The sequence below is a fragment of the Mauremys reevesii genome, linkage group 19 (genome assembly GCF_016161935.1).
Source record: "Mauremys reevesii isolate NIE-2019 linkage group 19, ASM1616193v1, whole genome shotgun sequence".
NCBI classification, from domain to species: domain Eukaryota; kingdom Metazoa; phylum Chordata; order Testudines; family Geoemydidae; genus Mauremys; species Mauremys reevesii.
This window is the reverse complement of record NC_052641.1, coordinates 8,515,555-8,528,442: the sequence shown is the minus strand read 5'-3', so window position 1 is coordinate 8,528,442 and position 12,888 is coordinate 8,515,555. Positions and strand designations below refer to the sequence as shown.

At 47.0% G+C, this 12,888-nt stretch overlaps 1 protein-coding gene across 7 annotated transcripts in view; it reads right to left on the bottom strand.

Annotated features, from left to right (window-relative positions):
- COL27A1 (collagen type XXVII alpha 1 chain) overlaps window positions 1–12,888 on the bottom strand; it is a 247,087-nt gene that overhangs the window by 111,704 nt on the left and 122,495 nt on the right. For 6 of the 7 annotated variants that reach the window (XM_039506042.1, XM_039506046.1, XM_039506043.1 and 3 more), the window contains one exon: window positions 2,077–2,121. The exons of the other annotated variant lie outside the window; for it this stretch is intronic. In XM_039506042.1, the coding sequence (XP_039361976.1) occupies window positions 2,077–2,121 (45 nt within the window). The remainder of the gene's footprint in view (window positions 1–2,076; window positions 2,122–12,888) is intronic. 7 annotated transcript variants of the gene reach the window in all.

Below are 12,888 nucleotides of genomic sequence, written 5' to 3'. Positions count from 1 at the left end.
ACAAGGAGTAATGGTCTCAAGTTGCAGTGGGGGAGGCTTAGGTTGGACATTAGGAAAAACTTTTTCACTAGGAGGGTGGTGAAGCACTGGAATGGGTTACCTAGGGAGGTGGTGGAATCTCCTTCCTTAGAGGTTTTTAAGGTCAGGCTTGACAAAGCCCTGGCTGGGTTGATTTAGTTGGGAACTGCTCCTGCTTTGAGCAGGGGGTTGGACTAGATGATCTCCTGAGGTCCCTTCCAACTGTGATATTCTATGATTCTATGATCTAGTCCAACCCCCTGTTCAAAGCAGGACCAATCCCCAACTAAATCATCCCAGCCAGGGCTTTGTCAAGCCTGACCTTAAAAACCTCTCAGGATGGAGATTCCACCACCTTCCTAGGGAACCCATTCCAGTGCTCCACCACCCTCCTAGTGAAACAGTGTTTCCTAATATCCAACCTAGACCTTCCCCACTGCAACTGGAGACCATTACTTCTTGTTCTCTCATCTGCCACCACTGAGAACAGCTGAGCTCCATCTTCTTTGGAACCCCCCTTCAGGTAGCTGAAGGCTGCTATCAAATCCCCCCTCACTCTTCTCCTCTGCAGACTAAATAATCCCAGTTCCCTCAGCCTCTCCTCATAAGTCATGTGCCCCAGCCCCCTAATAATTTTCATTGCCTTCTGCTGGACTCTCTCCAATTTGTCCACATCCTTTCTTTGGGGGGTGGGTGGGAAACGACTGAAAACTGGATGTAATACTCCAGATGTGGCTTCACTGGTGCCGAATAGAGGGGAATAATCACTTCATCGACCTGCACACGTCGTACCATCTATCGGGGTACACCACATTTAGACAGATAAACAATGCTGGATAATGCTATGTTGAGAAGGGCCTTTATACTCGAAGTAGCAAAATCACCATGGTCTCTGTGGCCAAGGTTTTAAGCCACATCTGAGAACCCAGCATCTCTAGGTGGGCCTGCTGGCTGCAGTTTCAAGCACTGCCCTGGTGTCTTCCTTCCTTGTTCAAGAGGGAGTGAGGGGTGATTTAAAGTCACCCTGCGCTCAGACAGGACAGCTGGGAGGACTGGGATTTAACCATGCCAAGGGCTGCAGTTTGGGTTTCTAAAGCTGGGGAAAGAGGCATTGTGCAGGGACACAGCCTTTGGAATAGGTCTCCGTAGTGCACTGCTGTCCTGGAGAGTTAAGGGTACGTCTACACAGCAAAACCACCACCACCCTGGCAGCAGCAAGTGTCAGAGCCTGGATCCGCTGACTCAGGGTCACGTGGCTTGTGTTACAGGCCCAAACCAGACAGGTAGATATTTGGGCTCGGGCTGGAGCCTGGGCTCTGAGACCAGCGAGAGGGAAGCGTGTGAGAGCCCAGGCTCCAGCCAGAGCCTGAAGGTCTACACTGCTATTTTTAGCCCCTCAGCACAAGCCCTGCAATCCTGAGTCAGTGGACCTGAGCTCTGACACTCACTGCTGTGGGGTTTTTTTGCTGTGTAGATGTTCCCTGAGGAGCTAAGTCTCAAACCTAATAGACAACGTGAAGCAGCACCGGCGCGATGCTCGCTTCCCTCCCCTCCACACTATAACATCCAGGGTCTCTCTTTGTCGACAAGTCTATTCCTAAGGTATACAGAGTCTTTGCTCACAGAGAAGGCAGGGTGGTCTACTAGAGAGCGCACTGGCCTGGGACTTGGGAGACCTAGGTTCTATTCTCAAGTCTGACCCTGGATGGTATTGGGTAAGTCACTTTACTGCTCTGTGCATCAGTCTTCCCCATCTGTGAAATGGGTGTAATGATGCTTTGTAAGGTACCTAGTGGTAGTTCAGAATAATATTAGTAACTCAAACCCCTCTACTGTGCTTGTACAGAAAGGCTGTCTCAAGACACAAGCATGCATTTGGCTCTAAAACAGCCCAACAAAAACTGAATTATTATTGTATAAGTATTGGACCACCAGGCTTGGTGTGCAGGAATCTCAGAAGCTAACCAGGCAGTTTCTAATCAGAAGATATGTCTGCTGCATTCACCCCTGGACCTAAACCACATCTAATGAACTTCAAGAGTTTTCCAATTTACTCACTTTGTCTCCTTTGGGTCCCAGAGGTCCGCGTCTCCCTCGGCAACCCTGAAAAGGTAAATAAGAGCTGTGTCACTCCACTGTTTGTTTGCCCTGCTCCACCTACAAAGATTTCAGATGCTGGCACGGGACAACCTTGACCCGTGAGGATCTCCCAAGCTGGTCACAGGCCAGTTATTTCTAAGCAGAGGTACTGCGAACACAGACTGGAAGGCAGAGAACTCAACTGGAAGGCTGAGCTTGTTGCTGGCTGGGTGGAAACCGATAGCACGACTGTCACAGGGCCTGTCTACATGGGGCACTCAGAAAAATTAATATGGATTAAGGAAAGGTGGGAATTTAAAGTGAATTAGTTAAACTGGATTAAACCCATATGGGCACTCACATTCAAAATTAAAGTGGCGTTAATTCAGTTTTTCTTAATTAAAATAAGATGAATTAAGGCCACTTTAAGAAGCTCAACCCAGCTACATTGCTCAGGGGCATGAAAAATCCACACCTATGAGTGAAGTAGTTAAGCCAACTTAAATCCCCTGTATAGAAAGCACTGGGTGGATGGAAGAAAATAGCTACCACCTCTTGGGGAGGTCTATTTACTGCAGCAATGCAAGAACCAGTAGTGAGTGTCCACACTGAGGCACTGCAGGGTTTTAAATGTAGACCTAGCTGGAGTCCCGTTTTCGCATAAAAATGCTGATTCCCACTACAAACTCCTGTTCCAGTTGAAGGGTCAGTTTTGTAGGGAAGGTTTGGTGCAAGATGGAAAATCTAGTCAAAACACAAGGGAGACCCTCATCCAAATCAGGTAAGATTTGAACAGGGGTCTCCCGCATCCCAGCGGAGTGCCATAAGCACTGGGTTACTGGCTATACAGGGATGAGACAGAGCTGGACACACACACATAGGACCAGGAAACAGTTTCAGCAGCGTAAATCCCACTGATGATCAATGAGACTTTGTTTCTTGACTGCCTACGTCACTTTTAAAAATGGTACTTAGCAGCCTTGGAAAATGCGATCCAATCCTTCTATTTGACAGTCCCCATTTTTAGTGTGTAAAGCTTTTTGCTCAGGAACAGGATGAAGTACAGATAGCAGCAGCGGTGGTTGGGGTGGTATATTTGTGTTTTCAGTTGTTTTGTAAGGAAAAAAACGGCATCCAGTTCTCTAATCCAGCGGCTCTCAGCCCTTCCAAACTACGGCCCCCCCTTTCAGGAGTCTGATTTGTCTTGTGTACCCCAAGTTTCACCTCACTTAAAAACCTGCTTGTTTATAAAATCAGACATACAAATACAAAGTTGTCACAGTCACACAGTTACTGAAAAGCCGCTGACTTTCTTATTTTTAACCATATCATTATAAAATAAATCAATTGGAATATAAATATTGTACTTACATTTCAATGTATAGTATACAGAGCTATATAAACAACTCATTGTGTGACGTTTTAGTATGAACTGACTTCATTACATAGCCTGTTGTAAAACTAGGCAAAGATTTAGATGAGGAGTTGTACTCCTGGAATACCTCTATGCACCCCTGGGGCTACGTGTACCCCTGGTTGAGAACCTCTGCTCTAGCCTAATAAAAATTCAGCTCTTTAGCTACTGTAAATCAGCGCAGCTCTATTAAAGTCATTAGAGCTATGTCCCTGATTCCAAAATATACCACCTGCATCAACAACACTGGTGATTTCAATTGCAGCAGGAAGCAAACACCTTGAGTCCTGAGGGGAAATTGCAATTCAATACATTCGTTCTGGGCCTGGGTATTTTTACCTGCAAGCCAAGCCAACATGTGACTGGTGGCTCTGTAATGCAAGTCATGTTCTACTAAGCACTGAACGGAGACACCCCCCCCCCCACCAGACTCCATTCACCCAAGAGTTTAGCTTGAGGGGGTGGCATTCATAAGCAGGAGCACTACCAGCTTTTTTGCCGCCCTAAGCGGTGGAAGGTCCCGCCCCCGAAATGCTGCCTCTGACAGAGGCGGCGGAAGGTCCCGCTGCCGCGGTCGCCGCTCCCCAAATGTTAGCGCCCTAGGCAACCGCCTGGGTCGCCTAATGGGTTGCGCCGGCCCTGTTCATAGGGACTTCTGTCAGCCAAGCAAAAAAAACCAACCAACCAACCAGTCTCCTTTCACGCTGAGTAGAAGAGGAAACAAAGAGCCAAAGTCTGTCTCAATTAACAATATCCTTCCCTGGACCACCAACAGCAATGAAAATTACTCATCAAACTGCTCTGTCCATATTTCGCAGTTATATTTGAGGGTAGCTGCCTTGGCACAGAAATAACTCAACTATCGTTCTGAAGACGAGGCCATTATCCAGAACGTTGTACGGGAACAACATTGGCCAACAGGTATGAATTCCACATGGCTTCATGCTTTGTGGACGCCCAGCCGCAGAGGTTCCGGCCCTGCGCACATTTCTCCTGAATGACAGCCACCTTGGGGGAGTTCATCCTAGAATATGATTCTCTGTAAAATGCTTGACGTTTCAAAGTGCTATTGGAAAGTTCTGGCTGACTTTCAGGATGCGTGTAATGCCAATGGATGCTGTTGTGGGTAAAATATAAAGCAGCTCCTGGGTATAAAACCACAACAGAGACAGGGCCGCCCAAAGGGGGCGGGCAAGTGGGGCAATTTGCCCCAGGCCCCGAGTCCCGCAGGAGCCCCCACAAGAATGACGGAGGCTCCCCCCGCCTTCCCCCATCCCCCGGAGCCTAAGCACACCGTGTCCAGGAGCGGCCACACACTTCTGAAACCCCAAACCATGTTCAAGTTTTGGCAGACTAATTTCAGCTTTTCAATTAAAAAAAACCACAACAAATTTTGAAGGAAAGCAGACCTTGTCCGTGATTTTTTTCTGCTTTTTAAAAACCCCTAGTTTTCAATCCAAAAAAAGTTTTGACGGAAAATATTTGTCCAACCCTTTTAATGAGCGTGAGTGCCTTTTAGCACTAGCTGATGCTGAGAACCAGTGATACCTTGTAAAGGTGACTTGAAAAGAAGTTCTCTCAAAACTGGGTTTGTGCCGAGATGTGGAAGGTTTTTAAATGTTTCTTTTTCCCAGGGCCGCCCGGGGGGTGAGGGGGCAAGTGAGACAATTTGCGGGGGCCCCCACGAGAATATCGTATTCTATAGTATTGCAACTTTTTTTTATGGAAGGGGCCCCTGAAATTGCTTTGCCCCAGGCCCCCTGAATCCTCTGGGTGGCCCTGAACAGAGCTAGCAGAGACAGCCATGGACATGAATTAGTCCTGCTGATTATTTGCGCTAGCAACCCACCTGTTTAATGGGCGGCGTGTGCAGCGATCGTCCATGATTTCGCTCTCCACACAGACACCCAGAATATTTAAGAGCTGTGGGCACAAATGTCTCTAAGTATTTATACCGTGCCCGCAACCACGGTATCTGGAAGCTAGACCCAGTGGTCTCAAAATCTGGGCCCCTACCAACTTGTGCATATTAATAAGTGGTCTGATTTGCACAGATGTTGAGTCTCCACAGTGAAAGCTGGGAAATTAAATTCTAGGTTCCTACTGGCTTGGGTTGCTCGCACAGCTGAGCTGCTGGAGGGACCGGCTGGGAATCGGGCATTCTAGTGCGGTTACCAACCTCTCCTCTCTCGTATGAGACCAGTCCCTCTGCATCCCCAAAGGACGTTTACAGGGAACACTGGACTGCTGAAGACTATCAAAGCCTCCTTGTGCTGCCCCAGCTGCATCGGTACCCTGCTCGAGTCCCTTCCCTGGTTTCCCTCATCCTTTACCTTCCGGGCCCTGCTCAGCTCTGCTCTCACCTCACCCCTTGCTAAAAGAAACCCACCAGTTCAGCTGGTTATACTCACATTCCATCCTGAACCGCCACCTCGCGCTCTCTGTTTCTCTAAATTCTCTTCAACACCTGCTCTTCTTTTCTCCCCTCTGCCTGCTTTTTATTATTTATAATCGCCCCTCCCCACCCCCCCGAAGGATCACTCTTCCCATTCACCCCTCCCTCTTTTCCATCTCCTCTCAGATGACATCTCCGGACTGTCTCACCCCTGAACTGTTAGTCCACGCATGTTATGAGTTAGAGGATAGCCCCTTCAAGGCCTCAACATCTCATTATAACCTCTTTGCATTCCCACTGGGGAGACCTACATGGAGGCGCAAGACTCTCTCTCAAGCAGGGCAAACCATTCAGCCAAAATTGGGGAGGAAGCTTGATTTTGTGGTTAAGGCACTGGACTAGGTCTCAGGAGGACTGGTTTCAAATCCAGACTCTGCCACTGCCTTCCTGTGTGACCTTGGGCAAATCACTTATGCTCTGTGTGTCATTTCAGATTATAATCCTTCCTTCTGCCCTTTGTCTGTCTAGTCTACTTAGACTGTAAGCAATTCAGGACAGGGACACTCACACCATGTTGCTGGGTGGCAGGCCAGTCTCGCCTGCATATAACCCCCAACCAACAATAACAGCACACCGCAAAACTGCACACGCACACAAGTAACAACCGCACCACAACCCAAAACTCAAACAAAAACACCAAACAAACCACCCACACACACACACAACACCACCACCCCCCACACACCATCCACCATCATCACCCACCTCACCATCCCACACCACCACCATATAATACCAATGTAATATCCAATGCCATCCAGCTGCTATGCCCTATGCAAACTGGCCAACGGAAACGGAAAGGGGAAATGGAAAAGGATAAATGGACACAAAACATATAAAAGGAATGGCAATATACAAAACAAACCCAGAACACACACACCTGGCCACACACATGGCCTGGCCTTCCAAAAAAAAATCCTGCAAAAAAACAAAGAGAAAAAGAAAAAGAAGAAAACTTCTGCTCTTTCTGCTGAGCATCATTTCAGGACATCATAAACAGAAACAAAGACTGTGAATGCAAAGACAGAACCAGTTTCTCCCTCCCTCCTTTTTTTTTCTCAGCTGCTGGAACAGGGCCCCATCCTCCCCATCTGATTGACCTTCTCTATCTCTCTAGCTCTCTGCTTGCTCTTGCTTATATTATATATACCCCTGGAAATTTCTCCACTTGCATTGAAAGAAGAAGGTTTCACCACAAAAAGCTCATGCTGCAAAACGTCTGTTAGTCTATAAAGTGCCACAGGACTCTTTGCTGCTTCTACATGTTGCTTTTAGCTCAGTCACTGCACAATGGGTCTCCAATCTCAGATGGAGCCTTTACTCGTAACTGTGGTACAAATAATGACTAATATTAAAATTAATCTGTACCTGAGTCTCATAAATGGACTGGTATTTTCAAAGAGAAAAATATCCCTCTTCCATGGTCTTGGCCATGGGCACATATTATAAACTACGCTGCGTTCATGTTTGGGATACTCTATCTTTCTGTATTTTGATGGACAGTGAACTGATTAGATTATAATCTCCTAGCTCACATTAATGAATAGCCACCATAAATTCACAAAATAAATGCCATCTCAGGAGGGAAATATTATGGACAAATATATAATAATCCTGATATATGATGGACAGAAAGAGGTGAAGATTTGGGAGTTGTTACTGAATGCAACAAGTCATCATGGCATCAGCTACAATTTCACAGTATATATTTCTCTCTCCTTACAAGCCAAATTTCTCTTACATTGATACCATTTAAAGCAAGACAAAACACATTCACAGCACCAAGAATAATGTACTCAATTGCTATAGCATTTCAGAGCAGAAGATGAAAATTGATCCATGGGGTCTCTTAAAGAAGACAGTTCGTATTTTTCTCTGTAAATCATACTCAGTGTCATTCTGGAGCGTAATCCTTCATCTTTCAGAGCGACCTGACATTTGTAACTGCACGTGTCATGAAACAACGGATAACTCCTTAGAGAAAACCAGAGTTATGCTTCTGCATTTGCTTCCCCTATGGAATCACAATGGGTTTCTATCAGAATTCAGCGGAAATCCTGGAATACAAAACATGCCAATTCCTTCAAATAATCAGTGCTAAGTTTGATTAATAAACAAACAAACAAAAATGCATAAAAAAGCCTGACAATACTTACAAACTACCTTGAAGCTGCCCCATATAAAACATTGGCAGTCAAAACCCCAGCACAGAAGCGTCTAATGTGGTTAAATCTTTGGAAGGATGAGAAGCAGAGATCATAAGCATCAAGAGTTTTTAAAATAAAAAAGATCCTTTGCTCTTAACATAGTGTTTTTTACCTCTAGACTCCAGATCTCTTTACAAACGCTGAATGGGTATCATCACTCCCATGTTGCAAATGGACAGACAGACACGTAGGGGAGAGAAATGAATTGACCAAGGTCACATAGGAAATCAGGAGAAGAGTTGGGAATAGAACCTGGATCACCCAATCTCAAGCCTGTACTTAGTCCACTGCAGCTTACTTTGCTGCCCCTCTCTGCAAAGACTAGGCACAGGCTGACCTGGTTAGCAAAGAGCCGTCTGTGCAAGGTTATTAAGGAAAGCTCCATCTATGATTCATTATGTGGGCAGCTACTCAAAACAGTTTGCAAAGGCATAAAGCTTCTGCTGAGGAACTGCAGCAAAGCAGAGACACACAGGCTGCGCTGGAAAGCATCCTTGCTTAAGGAGTATTAACACATTAGCAGCCCAAAGGAAGATCAATTGCTTTTTCTTTGCACAGACAGAGAGTCTGCAATAGAGTATGCTAGGAGTGCCCTTTCCCAGCATTAAGCATAAGCACCGCTGCATTGACCTTGCCCGGGTTAAGAGCTGCATCCCCTTGGCTCCTGCACCAACATGGCCGTTGACCACAAACCTCATGCTATCTCCATCTGCCTGTGCTTTACTGCCTTTACTGCCAGGGCAGAGCAGATGTACATCTACGCTGCAAGCACAGCCTTGCTTTCCCCAGCTCTCTGTCCAGCAGTGACTCATGAGTTCAGAAGCCAAGTGTCAGACCTTGTGCAGAGCTCAATGGGATCAATACTCTTCTGGATGTTAAAGCGATCTCCTGGCTTTTCCAAAGCACAGAAAAAGGCTGACGGGGCCATTTTCAAGAGATCAGAAATATACAAATCTCGAACCAGAGAGACTTGTGCATGCAAATAAATAGAAATCTGAGAGTTTGTGAAGGCCAGGAAGGAGGAGAAGGGACAACCAGGGCACTCTGGAAACAAAGACAAACTGAACATGTAAGACAGGGAGCAAACCAGGCTTCCATTCAACACAGGTTGTTTATCTGTATTGCCATGTTGCCCTGGCTATCACTTTTCCACAGCCCTGCGGCAATGGGACATTTTACTGAGCTCGCAAGAGGGAGCGGAAGTCTCATTATTGCAGCCCAATCATGACTCCTGGGTTCTAATTCCTGACTCACCCTGGGGCTTTGGCCATATCATTCTGCCTCAGTTTCCCTCCTTATTTCTATTACAGTGGCACCTAGAGCCCTCAAAAAAGACCCCCACTGTGCTGGGTGCTGTACAAACACAAAAGAAGAGATTGTCTGTTGAATAAGCTTTTGGGGGGCAGAGACTAAGGGTGGGAGCAGGAACAGAGGCACAGAAAGGAGGCCCCTAACTTTGTTGCTCAGTAGCTGTGCAACCTTTGGGCCCAACACCCAGACCTTAATTTTAGGGACTTTAAGGAGCAGCCTGTCCCAAGCAGATTTTGATACACCCCCCCCCCCAAATGGTGAAGTGGCAGAGACTGCATGAAGCCCACCAGGGACTTAGCTGTTGCTGTAGCCTTGATGTGGAAGGTGCTAAGATGTGTGGTAATGGGCACCAGTATAAATTTTTAAGAGAGGAGGCGATTCATACAAGCTTAAGAGCCTTAACTCTGGGTTTCTTGTGTCTGTAACGTTTGCACTGTTTAAAAATGGAAATCAGCAACCGTAATTCCATGTGAAAGCCCCGCCTCCCCTTCCCCCATTTAATATCAGTGCTATTCTGTGCTTCCCTTGCCTGGAACCAATCCACCCCCAGTCTCTGGCATCACACACGAACGAGATCTGGATTCATTTCTCATTCACCGCCGACTCAAGGGAGCCCATCGCCCTCTGCCTTGCTGAACTGCCTGTGACAAGCCAGGCAGGTCTGAATGTCACCCCGCTCGACATTAAATACAGGGGAAGCCACAGGGCTTCTCATCAGGACTCCTTTCTCAAGGCACTGCCCTCTCCCTTCATTGGCGGTTACCTTCTATGTTGCCATATCCATCCACCTCTTTGGGCCCTGTTCCTATGGGGTAGGTCCTTGATGTTGGGGGTGTGATTCCCAGTTCACATCAAGCTCTCATCAAGCTAGCGTGCTACAGATAGTAACGTAGGGGCAGTAGCATAGGCAGTGGTGAGGGTAGTGAAAACCTGCCTGAAGCCCGTGGGGGTGTACTCAGCTAGTTCAGACACCACTCACCACTGCCTGCGCTACCCCGGCTACACTCCCGTTTGCAGCGCGCTAGCTCCGTGAGAGCTCCCCCGGGTGCGTGAGCTGGAAATCGCACCCCTCGCTCCAAGTGCAGACGCCGCCTTGGGCTTTCTTTGTGGACTCGGTGCAGCCGTGACTCGTCCTTGATGGCGCTGCTCTGCTCCCAGGCAGCGCTGTCTCCTCCCTAGCGGCCCACGCTCAGCCTTGCTTCCTGAGGCAGCACAGACTGCAAGTCCGAATTCAACCCAATCGAGCATCAACCAATCAGCTCTCATGCCTGTTGTGCCTCCCGCCCCCTCCCCACTTTCAGAACCGATGAGCACCCCTGCTTTCCTCCATTGTGCTATTGATGGGATCTGCGGGACTTTAACCCAATCCCTCTGCTGGTTCTCTGCTAATTCTACAAGCAGCAAGAGCCAGCACAGGACACTGGGACAGACGACTCCGCTGGAGACACCAATGGTCCAGCTCCTCTCTCCAGTCCCTGGCTCGAGAGACAAGCACCAATCCCAAGCGATAGGAGGCTGGCCTCCTTCCAGCAGCCGAAACCCTCCAACTCCTCTGCACTGATTAGCCCTGACCCAACACCTTTCTAGCCGATAACACCCTGCCCCGCTTGAGCTTTCATCACATGCCTGTCACCCTCCCTCCCTCTTGCCCTCCCCTCACATCACATCATGTCACATCTATTGCAGACTGTGAAGCCCTCAGGCCAGGCACCCTGTCTGTGGCCCTTCTGCAAAGCACCAGGCACAGCTGTGCAATTGATAAAGCCAGGAAGGAAAGTCTGAAGCACTGAGCCAGGCTAAGCAGAGCAGAGCCCACTGGGTAAGGCCAGAACTTACAGCAAGAATCAAGACACCTGGTCCAGTAGAGAGACATATTTGGAGCAGTAGAATTTATTGCCACGTTCACAGGGGCCTGTGCATTGTGTGGGGACCTAGGCAATGGCACAGACCTAAAACCAGCTTGGGAGAAAAATATTTCCCAGATGTAAAGCCTTCTGGGACATAGTTAAACACTTGAAAAATCCATCACTTCTTTGCTTTAGTCACCATGAGCCCTGGGGCATTTTCACAACCTTTCGGTGAGGCTTGTGCACGTAAAACCACCTAGATGGGCTGGGCGGCTCAGAACCCCAGTGAGAAATGGGAACGACACAGGCCAATTGCGAGGCCTCCGATTTACAAAAGGAAACACTTGAAATTACTTGAAGCAACTCCGAGTCCCTGGATCATAGTTAAAAGTCAGGTTACGTTTTTCCATTCAGGATCTGCCTCACGGCAGATGTTAAGACAAAATTAACTGGTCACACACATGCGCTGTACTATGGAGAGTAGGGCTAAAATCACTGACCCACAACTCGACTCCCACTTCAGACAAGTGGATGAAACACACCAGAGCAGGCCTGCATGCAGAGGGCTCTAGAACAAGGAGTGTGACCTACAAGGGACATTTAGAGCTGGTCGAAATATTTTGGTTGAAACGTCTTTTCAGCAGTTGATTTTTTCCCCCGTCTTTTCAATTAAAACAAAACATTTGGGGGCTTTCCCATTCTCTCCTTTTTCCAGTGGAAAATAAAGGGGAGGGAGTTATTTTTCAGTTTTGTTTAGCCATAAAAAAACAGTTCTACCAAAATAAAGCTGTACATTTCCTGCCAAATATTTCAGGAGGGGGAAAATTGGTGTTTAGTTTGAGATTTTATATATATGTAATATTGAGATATTACATATATATATGTAATATTGAGATATTACATATATATATATGTAATATCTCGAACGAAACACGAATTTTATATATATATATATATATATATATATAATCTCGAACTAAACACCAATTTTTCCCCTCCTGAAATATTTGGCAGGAAATGTACAGCTTTCTTCTACTAGCTTTAATCACTTTGGCTTCTCCCAGGCTAGGCCATGTCTACCGCGTACGTGGAGCTGACATTTTGTTGCATGCTCTGCTCATGTGATTCTCCCTGTCCTATGGCAAGACAGCAGGATTGTCAAAAGTCGTAAAGACTTTGTGACTCTTGGAGTCTTCTTGGCATCTGTTCTATTCTCCAGTGTAGTCCTGCAGGCAAAAACAGCAGCAGCAAGAAAGTGGCTCAGGGGGGACGGATGGACCTAATGGACCTAAATTTAAATGTCAAGTGACTCAAAACCCTGGTGATAAAAACACATTTTGTCTGAGGATGGGAGATTGAGCGGAATTGATCTTGTGACTGGGACAGAATTCTCTTAGGGCCGATTATTTTACATACAGTTAGTTGTTGCCATTAGAAAGTCACCCATGGCAGTTATAGGGAAATCACTGTGGTATTTGCTGTACCACGGTGTGGGAACTGTGGGTAAAGGATGACCGTTTAATGACAACGACTGGAGAGCCTGATCACACATACAAC